This window comes from Ambystoma mexicanum, chromosome 3p, assembly GCF_040938575.1.
Source record: "Ambystoma mexicanum isolate Mex_15411 chromosome 3p, UKY_AmexF1_1, whole genome shotgun sequence".
Taxonomy (NCBI): domain Eukaryota; kingdom Metazoa; phylum Chordata; class Amphibia; order Caudata; family Ambystomatidae; genus Ambystoma; species Ambystoma mexicanum.
In genome coordinates this window covers 384,163,909-384,186,326 of record NC_090925.1, presented here as the reverse complement: position 1 = coordinate 384,186,326, position 22,418 = coordinate 384,163,909, and the positions used below count along the sequence as shown (strand labels likewise).

At 43.5% G+C, this 22,418-nt stretch overlaps 1 protein-coding gene across 1 annotated transcript; it reads right to left on the bottom strand.

Moving 5' to 3' along the window:
- Window positions 1-1,689: 1,689 nt before the first annotated feature.
- Window positions 1,690-20,769, bottom strand: PRELID3B (PRELI domain containing 3B). Its single transcript, XM_069651051.1, has 6 exons — window positions 20,615-20,769; window positions 17,032-17,200; window positions 14,677-14,766; window positions 7,510-7,580; window positions 6,713-6,815; window positions 1,690-5,182 (listed from the first exon to the last, which is right to left on the bottom strand). The coding sequence occupies exons 1-6, from the start codon at window positions 20,644-20,646 to the stop codon at window positions 5,063-5,065; spliced, it is 585 nt and encodes a 194-aa protein (XP_069507152.1). The 5' UTR covers window positions 20,647-20,769; the 3' UTR covers window positions 1,690-5,062.
- Between the last annotated feature and the right edge of the window lie 1,649 nt (window positions 20,770-22,418).

The window sequence follows — 22,418 nt, the reverse complement described above, 5'->3', positions numbered from 1 at the left end:
GATTATAATGTCTCCACCACCAGCATTAACACGTTCCAACATGGTGGGCTGCATCGCCCATTTTTAAAATCTATGGGGCTGAACTAGGTCATTACCACCAAAGAGGGACACTGAAATAAGATAAATAGGTCTTTGCGAATCTTGTTTGTAAAATCTGACGAAACCCGCCAGGGTGAAACTCGTTTGATGTCCTTGATGCCCTGTGCTGGGCCTGGCAAGAAGCTATATTCACATGCACCCAACAGACACAACCCCGCAACTAGGTTCCAACTGGAAGAATAGAACTAACTATATGTAGTACTAGCTGAGAGATGTGCTGTAGGATAGAGATGGTTTCATCCCTGGTGTATGGAGCACTCGGCAGTGGTTGATTTTCATAGAGGTTGCTATAGATAATGCATGCTGGATGTATCCACTTAGAGGCGTGGAGGTAGGTGGTCCTGTGCACGTGTGTACTAGTGTGTTTTTGGTAGTCAAAGAAGCACTCAATTGTAACTCGTCTTGAGCAGAGCAGCTAAACATTCATTTTTGGTTTAGAGAAGCAGGCGCACGTCTACCCAGCCTTGAAACGACTTTGCTGGATCCCCATTAAAAAGGACATTAATACCAACAAAGTCTGCTTATCCAAAGATGCTGCTCATCACACCTTTCCGACAGAAGGTCCCATTACCTACAGGTTAAGATCAACAGCATCATATTGTCTTCAATACATACAACAAATAAACCAATTTGGAAATTCTATCCATCAGAAGGTGGAATAAGTTACCGTGCCTACACTAAACACTAATTCAATACGTTGTTGAAAGCAGAAACCCACAAACACCTTCAAAGAGCATTGCATTTGGTAGCAGCATTCCTATAAATATGGTATTCATTTTAATGTCGCTAGCACCTAGAAAGAAGCCCCAAATGTGATTACAAAATAACTTTACCCATTTCCCTAGCCGATCACCCTTTAACCATTTAGCGCTACTGAATCCAAGTCATGTGTGGTATGCGGTGTGCTACAAAGCCAAAGAAAGTTTAAAAAAAGGCAAAGAAACTACTATTGCGATACTGAAAGTAGACTGGATTTCCGACATTGGCCTCATGGTTGGAAGAAATGTTTTCACTATGCAACATTGAAAAACTGTTAATGCAGAAAAAGGGAGCGCTTTTCAGAAAATGTGGGGTGGGTGGGGGCTTTTTAAATCTGGACCTGGAATGATTTTATTTCAAGAGACGAAGTTAGAAAATAAGTATATTTTCAATTTGTTTGTTTTTATATATTTGCTGTAATTGATAGATTATTGTGCATTATAAATTATGGGGTTTAGGCCCCCCACTTATCTCTTCTCTTTCTTCCAAGAATGTGGGTTTAGTCTTTATGGTGGATTGTTCAACTGGGGGAGAGTGGGGAAATAGGTTTTGGTTTGTTTGAATTTTGATGAGTCAGGTTTATTAAGTTGAAGATATTGTATGTTTTGATTGCTTGTTTGAAAATCAAATAACATTTGTTACAACAAAAAAAAGATTTTAAATGAAGGACTGGGAGAGTGAGGTGTGTACCCAGAAGGGAAGAGTCTTAAAAAGGGACACATCTTTCAGTAAACAGATGGCAGAACTGAACATTCCTATGTGTGAACGCACAGGGGAGACCAATCACGACTAGGACGGACAAAAATCACACAAGACCCGAGACATTAGTCATAGAATTACACAACAGCTTTATCACATTATTTTGCAAAACAGGAGACACACACAAATGTGTTTCTAGGCTTCAACATTTACTACTCATTTCGCTTGTAATTGTTACATCTGGTTAGAACACTAACATACATTTAGCAACAAGTGTACTACAAAAGTTTCATACTTTCAATTACAAAACACGTGTCCTTAAACAATTTGGTAAACACGCCCGATGTTTCTGCTTTAATACATTCTGTAGTGTGCCAGGTTGACACTAAAGAAAAAACAAGTCTGCCGTCTCCAGTGCATATTTAAAAGCATCGAATTGACGGCAAACAATGCACCAAATTATACCCACTTCAAATAACAGTTTCCTTTTTAACTAGGTACAAATATTGAGATTGGAAGAGTAAACCCAAACATCTTTTAAAAAAAGAATGCTCATTTACACCCTAAGCGACAACACAGTTGGTGCGTGGAGTGCAAATGGGGTAAAAGCAGGATTACTAATACAATTCTGTTCTCGGTTTGATACGCCATAGCACGTGCCAAAGGCATTTGCTTCATACATTTTCTTTTTAAAACAATGTAAACTTCAAGTCAAGTGCTTCAAAAACGTTTCTAACAGCGTTCAACTATGTACGTAACTCTTCACGTGCTTTTTCGCTTCACAAACATTGCATCCAAACGCAAATTGGGGACATTTCATAATTGCTTTTAAACTGCAGTACCGAATTGCGCAGGAGCTTAAAAAGGAGATACTTCCCGAAGCTGCCTGGAAGTCACTTCACGCCTTGTTGTGCAAAGAGTACTGACCCCACACAGGCTCCCAAAAACAGATGCTTCAAGAAGCCCATCACCCAATTACCAAGCGAATGGAGTTTTGGCTCAATTGGGTAATTCTGAAAATTAGTAATCGTTCAAAATGTGAACCTCCTCAAAGAATGCTTTAGGTCACACACAGGGCTCTGAATCCCTCCCCCATCCACCTAAAAGCCCCTCGCTCAGTCCAGAAGATCACCTTTTTCTTGCTTGCATTTGACTTTGGCAATACCAGATACGTGTTCAAACTGCTGCTCAACTTGATATGTAAAACATACCCATTTTGGGTATTTGGAGAATAAGAGAAATCTGGTTTTTGCCATAGAAGGAGAACATTCCTTTTTTTAAAGGAGGGCTTCCATGTGGCAAGCCTGAATTTGCGCTGTTGTACCCAAAAAAAAGGGTACATAGAGTGTAGATAGATTAGAGGACAGAAGTTTTTCTGGGCAGGACATTTCCAGCTTTGTCTAGAAGCAGCTATTGGGCCCAAAGGCCAGCATGTGGCTAAAAATGCCGCCAGTCATGATCCAAAAAATCCAAAAAAGGCAAGGGCCTCAGCTTTGAGGCGCTCATTCAGAAATGTTTACTGGGGCGTCCAGGATTGGCAGACGTCATGCAATTTAAATCCAGCATCAAATGAGATCACACACACGCAACTGATAAAATTGCACATATGAACCAGTTTTTCAAAACACACAAAAAAACCAAAACAATCTGCGAGTCTTGCTTAAGCAGTGGATAAACTGCCGCATCCACGGACAATTTCAACTACACCGGGTGGAAGCAAAAGTCAATTGAACTACATTGATAGACTTAAATAGCAAATCGAGGGGAAGGGTGTCAAAGTGCATCATGTGCTACCTGCTCTGATCAGGAGCACTCCAAACGTTTGCCTGGAAGAAAGGCTTCCTACTTGCACGCAGCATTCGGAATGCATGAGAGTACAAGCCTCCAGAATAGGCCATCTTTGACTAACAAGTGATCAACCAAGGGGCCATGGAGAACGTCCCACAAATTCTTAAGAGGGGAAAACATCCCACAGACAACTACTTAATTAGGTATGCCCTTGGAGGCGGGTTGTGCCGGGTAATTCCTCCAATTCCAATTTTTTTTAAATTAAATAATGAAAAAATAAACACCAACTGAGGCGACCTCTGAGCACACTCGATATAGATGTTTCTCCAGGTACTGGGTGCTTCTCCGCGTCAGTGATGTGGCTACTGCGAATTAGGCCTTTGCAGTTATGCGCGGACCTTGGCGATGTTCAAACTGCTTTTTTTGGAGAGCACACATGATCAAAAAGGAAACAGTTTCTAGAGAACAAAGCCATGCTAGTTACGAAACTTCATCCGTTTAAGCCCACAGACCACCACAACAAGCAGGAATGCAGTTCCGACGCGATGAACCTAAACTATAAACTGAACATTAAGAGGCAAGTCGATGCAAACTGTCAGACCATTGAAGAGATATATGTAGCTTAAGGCACCATACTCAAACACCCTTTTCCTGATAAATAACACTTTTGTTTTATTATTAATACATGTTAGGTTTTACTGGCAAAAGTAGAATGTTTGCAGTGCATAAAAAAAAAAGTCTTGTACAAATAAATAGCGTTTACAGTACATTGTGCTTTAAGGAAGTACCAGTTGCACGTTAGCCAAGCACGGCTGGCACGGAGCACATGCAGGCTGGTGTGTTGTCTTAATGGGACCGGAAGTACTTGAGATTCGCCCCCAATGAGGAGCAACAACCTGAAATGCTCCAGAAGCTCCCTTGTAGGGTATAGGAAGATGAGCACTCTTGAACAAGCTAGGCAGTACAAAACTCCTCTAAAATCAGACAGTGTGTAGCCAGTTTAAGTGCTTGAACGCTTTGCTGGAAATGTTACCACTCAAAAAAAGATGAAATTCACACCAGTCAATTGATATTAAATCAAATCAACTGGAACCAAGGTGCTAAACACTGGTCTTTTGGCACCCGTTAAGACGAGCAAGAGACCGCCCAAAATAAGAGAATGAGAACTAGGGAACAGGCACATGCTTCCCCTTTCAAGAATTCAAGTAACATACCCTCCTTTCCAAATAAGTCTAGAAACAAAACTAATATAGGAACGTTTTTATGGAACAGGGCTCATTGAAATATTTGTCTGGTCCCAAAAAAAGCTTCACGGTTGAAACGACTGAGTGAATTGCCCTATTTTCCTACAATTGGGAAAATAAAAATTGTAATCTGGAAAGCAGCCTTTATTTATCCTCCTTAATTCCAGACTACTCTTGACAGAGCATTTTCACATGCAGTCAGTGGTCATCCGCACAGGGTGCACTGAGCTTTGCCTTAGTCTACAAAGTTTTTGTATTCCAGTTGCGTCCACTGAACAGGCGTGCTCAGACTGTTCCTTCGTTTGTTCCCTTAACTACTGCAGCTTCTTTCCACGCGTCGTTTCTTAAAATCTTTCATTATATAGATATGCACCTTTAAATAGCAAAATATAAATAAATAGCTTAAAGGCATGGAACGAAGCCGCAGACTGCACACTCCTGGATCCTACACCATGCTACTTCTGTTGGGACCATCATTCGTCGACAAGCGCTGCCGCAGCAATGGACGCCCGCATGCTGCCCCTCGCCGAAGCTTTCAGGTCTTCAATTTCAGAATTCAGTTTATTGATAACCCATTCCATTGCGTCACGGCCCTGCAAACAAGAGGAAATCAAGTTATGGCTACAAAAATGTGTTCGTAAGGAGCTTACGCAAAAATCAGCTGCAATTAAATATAAAGGTTCTACTGCCTCAAGACTGTTTACGCAGAAGTTTGCGTGCTTGCAAGCAAACATTTGTCGTTGTACTCTTAAAAGGCAGGGCTAGAATTCCAAATGTTACATGGAAAAATACTGCTGACCACAACCCAACCAAAGCTTTTGATTCCTCCATGAGAAGTATGGCCAATCGTAGAATAGATGGGCTGACATTTTCAGGAACATGCACTAAAAATATATAGGTTGCTTCAGTCTAAAGGAAAGCGATAAAACAACAGATAGCCATAGCTAAATAAACAGTTTTACACCTTAAGCCATTATTTTAAACTGGCTAAAAATATAACGAATAAGGCCTCAAGTTCCTGGCTGTGGGAGAACAAGCAGTTGCGGCATCAAAACCAAAAGCACACAACTCTGTACAGTACCACGATTGTTTTGGATGCACCACCATATTTCCCTCTTATGCATTGCACCCCTTGTGCTTTGCAACATTGTTGCGTCAGTGCATTCGAAAACCTATACATTCATAGGTGGAGCACAGATAGGATAGGCCCAGTGACCACAGTTGCAGAAAGACCCCTTGGCCGGTCAGTGTTGCAGGGAAACAAAGGTTTCCTCACTGCTTGGAGCGTCAAAGCGGGATAAAGTCCAATGGTCCCTGAAAGGCCAGGGGAAGGTTACTCCTCTAGTCGATTGTAGTTGGGGTAAACAGCAAGACCATTTTTTAGCAGAGCGTGGAGATTCTTCTGGGTATCCTATTAAAATGTTGCACAGGACAGCAAAAGTATGTGCCTCGTACTTGCCTGGGAAGTAGTGATTTTGATGTGAATCTTGCATTCTTTGAATGATGGCAATACCAACGCGTTATAGGGTAACACTGGCATACATTGGTACAACCAGCCTGACACTAGTGGTAATATTCGGCACAGCAACAAGTGTTTAGCCAACATCAAATGGCCTTAGTCAAGATTCAGGACCACAATCTAGATAATGTACACGTTTTAGTCCAATGGCTATCAGGTTGAAATGCATTCTATTTAATGCCATCCTTTAATTGCAACAATAGGTTCAACAGAAGTATTGCTAAATGTAGGTTTGCTGCTTTACTTCCACGAGTCTAATAATTCGGGGGCCAACAAAATGTATGGATGTTAACAGTAAGATCTTGCTTCCAATTGGCAGCACCGACACAAAGTTCTAGGCAGAAAACTGAACTCCCAATCATGGTCAACAAGTGCCTTCATGAAAAAGGTCTCAGACGCAGACCAGAGTACCAGTTAATCTTTACACAAACGTTAAGGATCAGAAGAGGTGGCTTCGGAATCCCAGGACTTAATCCCCCACTCCTGCTATAAATGTTGTACTAAGCTGTTGCTGCCATGTCATGCAGAGAGTCTTTCACACAATCGCAAGCAGATAGAACGTTGGTGCAGGTGACAAAATGAACATCAGATCTCAATCCATTACCTTATGCGCATTTGAAGATATTGTGTTTGCCATTAACCCTTCTAGATAGCTGCTGAGGCTGACCCCCTTCACAGAGATTATTGCTTCTTGGGTCAGAACCGTTCTAATGAGAAGAGAATAAATTAAACACAATTTTGAAACAAGCTTTTGCCGATGCAAGGTCAAAGCTTTACAGATTTAGTCTTGTATGCTGCTTTCCCCTACAAATACAGCCTCACAGTAGTATTAATACTTTTATGAGAAAGTGGTCTAAAAACGAGGAGGGCACAGACAATGAACCGTACCCCACACACACACACACACACACACACACACACACACACAATTAGAACGAAAATAGATAGGAGCAAGAATACAAGGGCATACGAGGAAACAAAGATTAGACAAAGCATGGTGTTGGGCCATAAAGGATAGCTGAGGGGCAAAGCGTTTGTCTTGGAAGCAAGACAGCACAGATTCTAATCCTGGTACTGCGCTTAGGGACTGGTCTGCAGTAATTAGCACGTTACAAACAAAGGAGAATTAATGAAATTGGAAGAAAGGAGTGCGAGCGGAATAAAAAAGGTGAAAGTAAATGTATGGGTGTAAGGTGTAAAGGGAGACAAAATAGCCAGGCAGATGGAAAAGAAAACATGCAGACAATTCGATTCCCAAGCCAACTGCATGAATTCTATTATCCACTGGCCTCACCCCTTAAAACAAGAATGCAAGACATGGTCAGTCTACTAGCAAAAGGATTCAAAGCCAGATGAACATTTTAAAGAAAGTCAAATAAAGCAAATAATGAATGTACTTACTTTCCAGGATCTTGCGAGTGTGGTTTGTATATTAACCTCTCATCTACAGACACCAAATTTGTAAATGTTATCTGTGAAAAATAAAATACTAAAATTGGAGAAGTTCAGATAAGGACAGGTGTTTTACCAAATTGTTTCAACACACCACCCCATTTTGAATTCTTTAGGTAACAAGTAAAAGAAAGCTATTAAAAGACCATTTGCTCCAAGTGTTATAAAAACCAAACAAAAAACGTCATTTCAACAACAACACAAAAAAAAAAAAAAAAAAAAAAACATACGGGGCGTATGGGGGTGGGAAGTTATATCAGAAGAGCACTGTAGTAGCTGTGCCTTCAAAGCACTGTGCAGCTACAGGCATTAAGTTATAAAGCACGTGTATGGTGCCCATTGCCAGTGGTACGGCCTTGAAGCGCTGAGAGACGACCCACGGAAGATTGGTCAGATGTACGAGGTGGAGAAAAGGACTTCTAAAATACATTTGTAGATTTTTAGCCAGGTAGGTAGAGAGTGGCTAGGTACCGAGCAGTAACTCAAAGAGATCACGTGAGCAAATGGGTGGCAATTGTCAGTGGTGTGGGATAGTCTGAAGGTCATATTTTGCGTGAGCCTCAGCAGTATTCTACTGAGGAGGTGATGTTTTGGGTATGTGCCATCGAGTTATTTTTGGAGATATAAATCCAGGTGAGTGGGCGGTGCCCTTGCAAATACGGTTAGGTTTCTTTGTGAAGGTGCGCTTGGTGTTCAATTGCAGAGACAGACAAGATCTTGGAGAGCTCATCTTAAAGGCTTGACTGGGAAGCATTAATTGGGCCAGTGATACGTCCCCCACCCCACCCTTTGTAGACTCATCAGGTGCACCAGCATTACCATTAAGGGAGGTGAGGGGGAAGTAATTCACCAAGGAGATGGGCCGAGTCAGGCTGAGTCGAGCCTGAAGGAAGAGCCTGGTTTTTGAGAGCCTTTCTAAAAGCGAGGTGATCTATGCGGTGGATGGTTAAAGGGCTAGAGCGCTTGGACTGAGAAAGAGGAGCCCCCTTATCCTTGTACCAGTCTTTTCTTAGTGGCTCCCAAGTAGTGCGTTAGCATAGTCTAAGCACGAAAGGATAGACATTTGCGGAAACTCTCAGAGGGAAGGTCATGTAGGGAAATAGTCGACGGAAAATGAGAATATGTAAGTAGCAGCGTTTTGTCACGGAGTTGGTGCGATGGGGGGGGGGGGGGTGAGGCCTGCGTCCATAATACCGCCCAGGTTGTTACTGAGTTGGAGGTGGTGGGCCGAGATGGCCACAGGGTTGGTTGGGGAAAGACTGAGGTCTTTCCGCAAAGCACAATCTCAGTTTTGCCTGGGTTGAGTACAAGTTGGTTAACAGTCAGTTATTCAGTGCTCGATTTTTTAGAAGAATGTTGCGAGATCATGTGAGGTGGCGCAAGAGTCCTTTGGGATTTTGAAGATTATTTGGGTGCCATCTTTGTAATTATAGCAGGTTAGGCCATGGGCTTGGGAGTGTGGCAAGGTGGCTCAGGTAGAGGTTAACGAGCAGTGGGAAGAGAGGCCCCCTGTGGGACTCAGGGGAGGAGGGTCATCAGGTCGAGGAGAAAGGAGGCAGCTGTGCTATTGGGATCTGTTGGAAATGAAGGAGGATATCCACTTCAGAGCTCTGTCCTTGATGCCGAGATAGCGAAGTCTGTCCGGGAGGGTGGTGTAATGGTGTTGAAGACTGCAGAGAGGTGAAATAGGATTAGGGCGACGCAGGCATCGGATTGTCTTTAAGATCCTTCCAGATGGAGACTAGGCACGAATCGAGGATCTGGTACAAGTCTGAAGTGGCATAGTTGTGAATATGCTGCTCAGTGGGTTAGTTTAGCTGTAAATTGGTTGAAATCAATCTTTAATTGGCAGGGACATCATGGGCGGGGGGGTGTTGGCGGTCGAATGTGGGCTTTGAGGGCGTATAGGGACAGGGGCCTTGATGTAGGATATTTTTAATTCTGCTGGGTACGAGAGCAGTTAAATATGGATCTTGCGAAGTCGCTGACGCAGGTGGATGTCCGAATTTCATCGGTCAGGAGGGAGAGAGGTCTCCAGGGGACCCTGAGGCACGTCTGTTTATTAGAAGCTTGAGAAATTCAGGGTAGGGGGAAATGAACCTACTGATGCTTGAAGCACACAAACACATCATTGCATAGCGATGAAGACAGCTTAATCTCCCGCACAGTCCAGATGATACGCCGTTTAAAAAAAAAATATATATAACTTCATAACATGGCAACAGTTGCAGGCATGGGAAAGGAATAGCAGGCACGGCAGTAGTGGTATTAACTGGCCATTGATTGTAGCAGGTCCCAAATGGTGCAAGTACTAAGGCATCTAATAGCAGTGTCTGGCAAATGCCCAATTACTTATACATAAGCCAAGCTTTGCCAATGCTTGTTTTTACCAGACTTCATTGAAGAGCCAGCAGAGTGCTTAAAAATCGAGTGGTTGAAGGTAACTTGATCAATACATTTTTTATTACACCACTTGCGGGATTATAACCCCAATTAATGAATTAACTCTGATAAGACTGCTTTGAAAAAACACTGGCAGGCACTTCGAGTGCAAAGTTTGATGGCAAGGCTTGGTTAAAGCCAGCACAAAGAGTTCCCATGAGGTGGTGTTTGGGGCGAGGAGAGTTAGGCACTAGGTGGGAATGATAGTAGGGATTAGCCTGGCCAATGACCGTCAAAGGTTGAGAAAATAACCACCAAACCTCCCCCCCATTCCTCATATGCCATTTCTCTCCATTTGTACTGTACAGCAATAGTCCAGGCTAGGTGTCGCAAGCTGAATAGCCCAAACTAAAGACTAGGAGAGGGACAGTCAAACAATCTAGTTAGCAATGATCTACCAGATTAGTATTTTTTGCAAACCATGCATATGAAGTGTATGCAGGAGCCTGTGGAGAATGCCACTCGCGAGTACGACCATTGGAGGAATGTATGACATACTGTTGCAAGCCATCCTTCCAGACACTAATCTGAACTGAAAGGCGACGGTTACCGGGCAGAAGAAGCTGAGCGGCAGACACCAAGTGTCCTACATTCGTGTCTAATGATCAGAAAAACCAAGCCATGTGTAGCGCTGATGAGGGGGCATAGAGCAGGGCATAGAGCAGGATAAGGCAGAAGAGTTGATGGGCATGGACTGCTTCACATCAGAGCAGAACAAGCCAATTGGAACCAGGAGTTTGCAATCAGACATGCACCACGACCCATCACACAAAACAGAACTCCCACTCAAAATAAGGAGGCCCCAGTGGTGTCACGATCCCCCTTTCATTAGAATGTTAGCCACTGATCTGAACGCATAAGCAACAAACCACGTGGAGCCACACATCCAAATCTCATGCTGAAAACCCTGCAAATTGTATGTGATTGGGGCAAGAATTACCACTCGCCCACTACACATGCACTTTTTTTTAACAGTATGGATGTGAATGGTACACGTCCGCCATCACATCGTTCATTCCGATGCATGCAGTGTATGAATAAAAACGCACATTGGCCCAACTACAAGAGAAAAGCCAAAAGGTTAGCGTCCCAATCCATGTTACTTTACCTCCTGTTCTTACGTGCCTGCACATTGAAGACACAGGTACGCCTTTGTAGGAGGTCGTTCATACAATCCACACACGGTTACCAAAACATTTAATACATTTAGGGCGTAAGCCTTCTTCACTGTGAAGAACAGTGCTGCTTCCAGAGCTCAGCACCCTGGGGGCACTGCCAAAGAACATAACACACGATCCTTCTTGCCTTAGACCATTATAGGCGACATCTACAGCCAGATTTCCCACAACCTTGCCATCAAAAACAGTGACAAAATGATACTTTACCTACCTCATACAAAAAAGTACAAAGAAATCCACACCAAACAAGTAGAACCCACTTCCACCAATCCCGCATATCTGTGCATCTCACCAAGTGTATTTTTTTTTTATTAAATTGTGACACATGAAGCATAAGAATACATAAGTGTCTAAGAGATGGTACGAGAACACTTATAACGGTTGGTTGCAATGGTAGCCCTGATGGATAAAACTATGCGTAAATGCCCTCTTGTTTTTGGGGGACCAGACTCATGAAGGACAAATCTATTGGAACATAATGCAGGCGAGTACAGGCTACCCCACCATTTGGTACTGGTAGTGAACCACAGTTTGACAGACGTATTCATTAATCTATCCTTATATGACAGGTAATAGTCAATCTGGTAAAACAAAAGTTTTCATAGTATAACAAAAACATTGAATACAAACAGATAACTCAAAATCTAACAATATAACAATAGTTCTGATGTATTGGAGGTTGAAAAAACATCAATTTGGTGAGGTTAGTACTTGTGACTTAGTGTGTTGTATCATTCCAATACACTTAATAAGTTGACACATTTGGTGTTTCCAGCAAGGGGGATATCTGAAGGGAATTGCAATTTTTAATAACTATGCCATCATCTGTGCTTTCCTCAGGACTGACAAAGTAAAACTCACTCTGGTTCCAATATTGACTTCTGGTTGATGACCAAGCAGGTGGCATCTACATTAAAAGAAAAAAAAGGAATAAAATGGTGTTAGTGGTGCCTTGTAACTGGCTACCTTGTGGTAGCTCTGTGCATCTTTGGGTGTTTATTCTTGGCAAGACTGTTGTGAATACAGTGCCAAGTCTTGCTTATAGGCTGGTTGATGCTCCATAGAGAGACAAGAGAGGACAGGAGTTCCTTGTTACTATGTCGCTCACAAACACAACTAGTGCAGTATTAATTGAAGAAATGTGAATACCCGTTTATACGGTAGCTGAGTAGATCAGATGGAATGTCTTCTAATGCATCTCCAAATGCAAGCATGTTGGAAAAGCCAGAATACCAGCTTAATGAACATACTGCGACATCCCACACAACATCGCGCATAGGCACTCTTATTCCATTTTGAGATGCATTCGACGACATTCCAACCGATTTACTCAGCTAACGCATAAACAGGTATTCATATTTCTTCAATGAATACTACACTAGTTGTGTTATGCGAGCAACATAGTAAAGAGGAACTCCTGTCCTCTCTTGTTCCTCTATGCAGCATCAACCAGCCTATAACAAGAATTAGCACTGTATTCACGACAGTCTAACCAAGGAAAACCACCCAAAAAAAGACAGCTACCACAGGTAGCTAATGAATGAATCCTAGATATCCAGTTACAAGGCACCACATCTATGTATCGAGACTACACAGACAGGTATACCACATTCCAATTCCAACACCGTGTTATTCCTTTTCTTTTAATGTAGATACTACCTGCTTGGTCAGAGTGCGTTTTACTTTTTCAGTCCTGAGGAAAGCACGGAGGATAGCCTATACATTTAAAAAAATAAAAAAAAAAAACCCAAAAAATAAAACACCTCCAATTCCCTTCCGATATCCCCCTTCCTGGAAACACCAAATGTGTTGGCTTATAGAAGTGTATTGGAATTATACAACAGTAATTGTACTAAGATCACCAAATTGATACTTGTTTAAACACTTTGAGGTTGAAAAAACAAGTTGAATACATCAGAACTATTGTTAGATTTTTTTAATTCAGTGTTTGTTATACTATGAATAAACTTGTGTTTGACCAGATTGTGACTATTACCCGCCATACAAGAACAGATTAATTAATACGTTTTATCAAACTGTGGCTCACTACCAGTACCAAACTGTGTCAAAGGGTGGGGGTAGCCTGTACTCACCTGCATTATGTTGCAATGGTAGCCCTACATGTCTAAGTGACCAGCTACTAAACAAACATTATGTTCAGAGCACTCATGGCAAGCGCGCCGGCTGAAAACGTGTAGCAGCTTACAAATCACCACAACGGGAGTGCAACGGTCCTTAGATATGCAATATTTCTCACAAAGCTAGGGAGTAACGCCAGCGGTGCACAGATCATAGAATGAACAAGATAGTACTCTTCAATCAAGTGCGAAGTTGCCGGTATACCCCAGTAGTTAGGGCACTTGCATAATGCCAATAGATCTGGAGCCCAGCCCCAGTCTCCCACCTTGCAGCAATGTGTGCAAAAGACCATTCTCTTGTTTGACCGTTCTAAAATCTTACAGCAGAAGGGCCTGGATTAAGTGCCACGCAGATATAACCCAAATGGGTGTTGTAAATTCATTACTGAAAGAGACAATCGGACAGAACATTCTAAAAGTAGTTCAGATTAACAACACAGCCCAAAAAATCTCACAAAGACTCACAAAATTCCTACTGGAGAAAAAGGAAAAATGTTCAATAAGAATAGCAAGGAGACCGCCATACCATCAAAGCACACCGAGCATCTACCGGCATTAAAGCTTTCCGTCCTACGCCTAATAGATTTGATATTGAATGTACAGACCATGAGACATGGCCTCCCCTCTGCTCCTGCAAATTAACCGATTGATGTTCGAAGCACACACAATCCCTGCATAGAAAGAAGAAAAAAAAAAAGCTCAATCGCCAACACAGTGGATGAGGCTAGCTTAAATATTAAAAATCCCCATAACAATTACTAATCTTAGGCGAGGTGCAGGGAATTAAAAAATGTGCTCTAGAGTCGAACAATCTAGTTAAACCAAAAAAAGCCTTTACACGAGAACCAGCAATGGATCTACTAGATTACATCTCTTCCCCAGTAAAATTGCAAATATTCACCATATTAAAGGGAGCATGTGCGTTTATCAACAAGTAAAACTAGCACACATACAAAAACTATCACCAATTGCACCCCTCAAGCAACATAGGGCTTAATTTATTAGTTACTTTTGTGGTAAAATAATAGTCCGAGCGAGTGACAATGTAAGTGAATGGTGTGGATGTGTATAGGTTCATTTACTCAAATGTGTTGCCTAAAGTGTTAATTGGCTCATGTATGAGTTGTGTGCTGAAACAGAGTCACAGTAAATGTGTGACGGGTGCAGGGATTGAAAGCAAATTATACAAGATATCTAAAAGTCCAAATAATTAGCCCTTGCTTAACTGCTTTCATTGTCTTACGGTCTCTTAAATATGTATAATTTGCTTTTAATGCCCCCACACGAAAAGGTTTTGATTGCCATACTGTAGGAGTAAGTACACGACACTCAGCCCGTCTCTCAAGTACAACACTTACATTAGAAGATTTGAGCTCCATTGTTTTTTCCACAGGATCAACGACGGAATGCTCCTGAATGTAGGTCTTTGTCCTGGTAGCACCAATGAGCTGGGGGGCAAAGAAATACTACAGGTCAAATGAAAGTAAAATGTTCTGAATCATGCGCCACCACCAACGCAAATCCACGTTAATACCATTTATATTCAGTTTGTACTTTAAAACAGAAAGAAACCTAACTGACAATGGGGCTTTTGAACAGAAAACATACAGGACTGCAACTGGAATTCAGACCATCGGATTCCAAGTAGCAAATACGTGAAAGGGTGACCAGTTCAGCACATAAATAGAATAATACAATTTACCAAACCCATTGGATGTCTGTGGAGGCAGATCAATGTCAAAACGTGCAAAACAGATTAGTCGGCTGCCTCTTTAGCAGTACTATTTTGAGGCGTATTGTCTATGCATGTCCAGCACATAGAAAATAATTGTAAACTATGGCGGCATAGACGACACAAGTGACTCCATTGCTTGGATCACCTCGTTTCTAAAGGAAAGTGTCATGGAAGTCTTCCGACTCAGCCTGTGCTCACCAAAGCTTCATTAAATGTGGTGTCCCACAAGGATCCTGCATCTCACCCACCTTGTATAACCTGTTCACCAACCCACTGTTCCACATCCTGGAGGCCTTGGGCATCACATACAAGTTTTGTTGAGTATACACAGGTCCTCATCCACCTCACGGGTGACTATGAAGCCGATATGGCTACCCTCAAGTCCATATACTCCCACAATACAAACATGGATGGCAGAAAAACGGTTATGCCTGAACATTGACAAAACCGAGCTTCTGCTAATTGGATCTCCTGCCACCCTCAAGAAACTGGACAAACAATACAGCTCTTTCACAATTGACCATTTGCAAATCCCTGCATTACAAGCTGTAAAGACCCTGGGGGTCTACCTGGACTCAGACCTCTCTATGAATAGACTGGTCAATGCCATTGCATCGACCTCAGCCTACCACTCTAAATTGATAAACGAACCCAGACCTTTTCTTTTTGAACAAAAGTGTCTTACCATTGCTAGAGCAATAATTGGATCTACGCTTGATTATTGCAATGCTCTCTTTTTGGGGATGTCCATGAAGAACCTTACCAAACTCCAGACGGACCAGAATAATGCCCCGAGGGATGCCACTGGTATCTCCAAAAGGGAACACATCGGAAACTAGTAAGCAGGTTCACTGGCTCCCCCATTAAAGAGAGGATAGTCTTCAAAGCTCTCGCCCTAACACAAATGTGTTCACAACCGGGCACCTCTATACCTGGCTCAAAGAGTTGTTAAGCCGGTTCCTACTAGAGTGGCCTATATTAATAGGAGCTCTGTTCCTAAAACGGAGAGTGCAGGAGGTTCTAGTGTCCCAGTTTTAAAACCAACACATTGGAAAGCCTTACGACCCCCACCCGTCCCCCCAGGTTAGAAATGTTGAATCTCATTTAGCCTTCAGGAAGTGTTCATCTAACCAATCACCGTTCTACCATTGTCCTATAAATGCTGCATTCTCCAGTCTGACTTTCTGTACCTTTCACTGGAATTATATCATGCTCTCTGTAATCAAGAGCCAGGTATCCCAATGTAACTAAGACATTTTCGTGTAACTAAGACAATCTCATGTAACAGCGCCTATATGCCTGTGGGCAGCTAGTGCACTTTATAAATACAAACAAGTAGTAAGAGAGGCACTGGACAGACTTGCGAGTCAGAAGCAAGTAACAAGCTTTCGCCACAACAAATTGTGCCCCAACATGGTTCTGCTTCATGTTTTTGGACAAAAATGGAACTAAAAACCAATATACACGCCTTGAAACACTGTAGAGGCGTGTTATAAATGCCATATCATATAAAGTAAATCACCAAATGGCAAATGTCATGTGCCAAATGTCCACTCTAAAGAGGGCCATAATAATGAATATTTATTTTAAGAATAGAAAGTAACCCATATTGCACCAATGTATCCACTTGCAGCAGTACAGCAAAACAAAACAATGTGTGATGTTTATGTAATACATTAAATGTGTCTTTCTATGGATGGGGAAAGAAAGGATTGTCACAAAGGACAATGAGTGGTAACTGCCCCCTCCTCAAATGCCAGAATACACAGCCGATTAGGGCACGGGCACATGGTCAGGAGAAGGGTGAAGTAGCAGGTTATATCAAGTGTCGCAGTGTTTTAAAGTTGGGATTAATTTAATAACAAAGACATTTCGTCACACAACTTACTAATTTCGCGTTTTTCCTAAACTGTACTTTGAATTAACTGAAACAAGAAGGCTCTTTCGGCAAAAAGCAGCCAATCCTAAATGTGCTTACCGTCTTCACCACAGAGGGCATGCCCCACTCTGTGCTGAGCAGCCGATCACTGTGCAGCTTTCCTGTGGAGTCCACTTTCCGCTCGAGTACATCAACTCCCACCACACTTGTATTCATAGGGTTGGGATATTTTTGCATGGCTGCTGTGGTAACCGTCTCCCATGGGTGGCTGTGAGATGACCAAACAAACGTTAGCAATAACCAGACAAACTGTTTTTACCATTACTTCATAAACCTTCTCAATTGAACAAACTACTACATAGCACCCACTGACTGGCGCATGTCTCGAGGCTCAAGGGGGAACCACTAATTCACACCCGTAACCTGCAGGTTACAAATGCGATAAAGTGTGCGTTCATCCCATTGGCTTGTCTTCTTAGTGCTCAAACAGCATACACAACTTTTTGAAAGGATCCAGGTGTGACACGTCCTCTTTATTAATCCCCCTTTTACTAATAGATGTTCGTTCCAACGTTTCCTTACATTAATCCATTTTACTAAGAAAAGGCAGAGTTGCCTCATAGAATTGGGCAATGGTCGGCTTTAAATTCCCAGAATAAAATCCACTAGCGCAGGTTTTCCCAACATTATATAGACAATTTAAAAGAAGCATTTAGCTAACCGACTATTCACTCGGTGCGTCAATGAGTACTACATACACATCTCACACTTTTGCACAATCACATCATACTTCATCTGGGTGATGCCCTTTTGACGGCAATGGCATCAAAGCAACGGTAAACAGCGGAAGGAACACTAAAGGGATGGCGTGAAACATGGCCGATTACCAAGCGAACCCGCGCCCCCGCCAAACCAATTAAACCCGCGTTGTAGGCAACCCCTCGCATGCACAATACTCTGTAATTATAAGTGCCGCGAACGGGGGAGGGTAGACAGAAGTTGCGTATTTTAAAATGTTGCATTCTTAGAAACACATTCAAGCTATCGAGACTAACAGTATCAATTACAGCAGCGATGTGGGGAAAAGCAGGCGTATCTACACGCATGACCATTTAATGTGAGCGAGACAAACCAGTATATTGTATTTATGGGTTTGTGACCGTGGGGCCATGTGGTGCAAGACCACGAAACATCAATCAGCAGCAGGGTCGGACTGAGGCATAAAGTGGCTCGTGAACGAAAAAGTGGCCCACAGTTGCACATGAGAATGCATTACTTTGGTGACAAATTGTTTGAGTAGTACCCAAGAAGGAGGTTGATAAAATGTTATACAAATAAGGAATGTGTACTCACCAACACTGGTCAAAACTACTAGCCACACAGTGAAGTAACTTAAACTGGCCCGCATGGACCCCAAAACAAAAAAAACAAAGTTTAGCGTTTTTGGTTCGGGCATTGCCCTATTGGCCAGCCCGAGCCTGATTAGCAGTTAAAACCGGGTTGTGCTTTTCAGGTTCTCCATTTTTAATAAATGCCTACATTTATTTTTATACCCCTGGGTATTAGTGGAATATTACCAAAAAGGCTTTTTCAAACTTCGCTCATGGGGCAATGGCTAGCGGCACGTTGGCAAACCGGAAAGACTCGATGCTGCAAGGTCACCTTCTGCGTGGTTACACAAGTCCAGACAAAGAGGGAGTTACATCGCGGCGCCCCGTTCACGACGAGAAAAATACCCCACCATAATGGAATAGGAAAGCGGGGTTCGGGGCCCTCTTCCATGGTAGCCAGAGCGGGGACGACGGCAGCAGCAGTATCTGCTGGACTATAGAACGCAGGCTTTCACTGATAATGTCAGTCTGCCTTCCTAGTCACCTGGGGGCTAATGAAGCTCAAGCCTTGGTATCCAACGACCACTGATGGATACAAATCAGTCAGCAAGAAGAAAGCGAGGGACTTGCAGTTGCACCCGCCTACCGACGGGTGTTCTACAACGGCCCTTTATAGAAACATGCAAGGGTAGTAGCATTGCCCTAGGCATTTGGTGGGAGGGGTGCGACTCGATTTCAAATCGGGAGACATTAAATTCCCTTCTAACACTCGGATTTTGATGTAGGTGGAGAAGAGGAAAGGGATGGTAGCCCCTGTAAGGGTTGGTTTCTTTACAAACAATGTATACGAAAGTAAATACAGGCGCTCCTGGAGAATGCCGATCACGAGTACGACCATTGCATTAATATGACATGTCGCCTTTATAAGCAGTCCGTCCAATGTCACTAATCAGATCTGAAAGGCCACGCTAGTGTGGGGGCAGAGCGCAGGATAAGGCAGAACAGGAGAGGAACATGGACTGCTCCACCTAGCGTCACATCAGAGAATAACGTTTTAATGAAGCCCACTGGAACCAGGAGATTGCATTCAGACACATGTACCACGACAACCTCACACAGAACAGACCACCACTCAAAGCAAGGAGACCCCCATTGGCGTCCCATTCATTAGAATGGTAGGCACTGGTCTGCACGCATAAGCAACACCAAGACCTACACTCCCAAATATCTAATGCTGAAAACCCTGCAATCTGTTTGTGGCGGGGGCTAGAATGACCAATCATCCACTACACATGCACTTTTCTGTACAACAATATGGAAGGGAACGGCACAAATCCGCCATCACATTGTTCATTACGATACATGCAGTGTATGAATAAAAACGCACATTGGCCCAACTACAAAAGAAAAGCCAAAAGGTTAGCGCCCCAATCCATGTTACTTTACCTCCTGTTCTTACGTGCCTGCCCATTGAAGACACAGGTACGCCTTTGTAGGAGGTCGTTCACACAATCTCATCACACTACAAACTAGTAGAGCCCACTTCACCTCCACAATCCCGCATCTGTATCTCAAAAAGCCAAGTATTTTTTTCTTTTAACATTGTGACACATGCAGCATACGCGGCGTGTGGGCCACTGAAATGCAAGTGTGCATGAGAACGACCAGAAAACACTCATACCCGCCTGTTGTAATGGTGGGGCTCCGGCACCTTAAGTACTAGGAATTAGGAGTTACCGATCATCACTAAAAGAATGATATGTCTAGAGCAAGCATGTTATGTCATAGGTGGCAGCTAAAAATGTGCAGCAGTTTAAAAAAAAACTTGGGGAGTGGGCAATAGCTTAAATGCCAGAAGACATCGGATCTTATACAACTTTCCTGCTCCACAACTAGATGCTTCCAATTCTATCTCATGTTGCAGTGGAGTGATTTTGCACCACGAAGAGGGTACGTTTATGTTTCCACCATCAATTTGCATTAGTGGCAGGCAGTTGTAGGCGCGAGGTAGTTGGACACGCGACAGGAGACCAACGATCTGCGCTGAAAAATAACCAGAACCTTGACGACGAGGGATGCACCGGTTGCCTCCAAAAGTCTATAATGTAATGGGAGCACTGGCCACCTGCCCGCCCCCGATCTACTGACCGCGAGGCATTGACTGGGGGGTTAGGGGGGTAACTGTTGTTCGTCCCTGTTCTACTGTGCTGGGAAGCTAGCAGCCCACAGATTCGCCTTTGCCCTTGTGGCATGAGAGCGGCGGCCATGTTGAGCTGGATGAGTGAAGCGAGGCGCCCAACGAAAACGTTAAATCCCCTCGCCAGCCTCCCACCCCACCTACTACCACTCACTCGAAGATGTGCTCGGACGCCCAGATCTTCATAGTGTAGAGACTGTGTGTCGTTGCTGTTGCTACTGCTGCCTCGATGTCACCGCAGACTCGACCGTCAAGAAGCGAAAGACCGGCAGCAAGCGTCACCCGGAGACAGAATGGAATGTTCTGGTGACGTCGCTGCGCCGGCCGTGCGTCAGCGCGCGTTCCAGCCCCTTAAAGATGCATAGACGTACTCACAGGGCTAGGAATTGCCGCTGGAACAGACTTAACTGTGTCCTTGAGCCGGATGAGGACAGTGTGAGGGCCTACTTTACCCCTGGTGGGCATGGATCGATTTACCACATGCTTCCTCCCCCCCGAGTCACACTGTTTCCAGTCACGGGCTTCCCATTTAATAATCTATCACTTTGAAATATGAAGTCAATGCATTGGCGTAGGTATAACTCACATAGGCGTCCCTAGCGGGGAGAAAGGGGGTGGGCCAATTGCCCCATACTGGCTGCTCCCCCCAGCCCCTAACTGGTGGCCTGCCACCCTTCTGGCAAGGACTCTTTCCAGGGGCCGTAAAGGTGCTCCTTTTCCAAGCTGCCATTCTGCTGGTCTTATTTGCTTAGCCTGTGTTCGTTCTTCTTGTCTGAAAGGGGGACACCACGGGAACCAATGGGCCATGAATATCACTGGGGTGGGGTCCATCACTGTTAAAAGCAAGCTACCTATATGCAGGGCACACTATTTTTTGTTACAAATGTGCAGCTTATGCTTGTCTAGAAAAACTCAAACATGCTTCTTAAACTTAAACATGCTTCTTAAACTTACATTCACTAGTCTTTAAAATGTGCTTATTTTTTGTTGGCTGCCACACAAGTGCCCTGTGATTTCTGTGCCCCTTCCTTTGTGCTTTATCACAGAATATATTTCTAAAGCAGAAATATGCTTGTCAAACTGTTTAATCAGAAAGACATGCTTCTATTACGCTGACAACCTATACCGTGGGTTCATGGGTGCCAACTTTTGATTTTCAATAAGGGGGCAGACATTCCCTCACCTTGAACATAACCAAGCAACCAGCCCAACCCACCATCTGGCTGAACACATTTTATAGCACTTGTTTTTTATAAGGAATTTCAAAAAGTCATCAGATTTACAGCCAGTTTGAAACATATGACATCTTAACAGTCACTCAACCTGCTGAGCTACCCTGGCATCCTACTATAGGGCATGTCTATGGATCCCTTAATGTGTTAATTATCACTGCAGTCCCAACAGTGCAGTTTGTGTACATGACTTAAAAGGCAACATTATTTCATCTCCAGCCACACTGACCCTGCGCATACATTCATTGATGGTGTACCAGTTGCGGCTTCTCCATAATGGACGAGGGGGCGCCGACCCATGGGCACCCTTGTCCATAATGGAGGAGCCAGCACAGTGTAAACACTGAGCACTCACTCAGCTGCCTTTTGCAGCTGAGGGAATGCTCCTCGGCTGGCTTGAACTGTCAAAGGGAAACATGGTATCCGTTAGATAGTTATGTTCCTCAGCCTCACATATCCAATGAGCCATGCAAAGCCAGGGATGTTTTTCTTCCCCAAACTTGCATGGTGCATTGGGGATGCTGGCTGAGAAACTACATGTTTGTGTGTGCGATGGAGGCGCTCCTGCACCTCCTCCCGAATATAAATGGAGCAGTGCACTTCGTCATTAGAGCTCTGACTCTTACGTGCACGAACCAGGAAGCGCTCTTTGGTTCCTGTTCGCGCTGAAAGGAAACGGGACAGGGGCAGAAGGTACATTAATTTAAAATGTGTATGCTTGTTTTG

Excerpts from the sequence above, each read along its gene's own strand:
- PRELID3B (XM_069651051.1), bottom strand. The coding sequence starts at position 20,646 with ATGAAGATCTGGGCGTCCGAGCACATCTTCGA. Across the intron at positions 14,767-17,031 it reads TGCCCTCTGTGGTGAAGACG|CTCATTGGTGCTACCAGGAC; the intron begins GTAAGCACATTT and ends TTTGCCCCCCAG. Across the intron at positions 7,581-14,676 it reads TGGAGCTCAAATCTTCTAAT|ATAACATTTACAAATTTGGT; the intron begins GTAAGTGTTGTA and ends TATTTTTCACAG.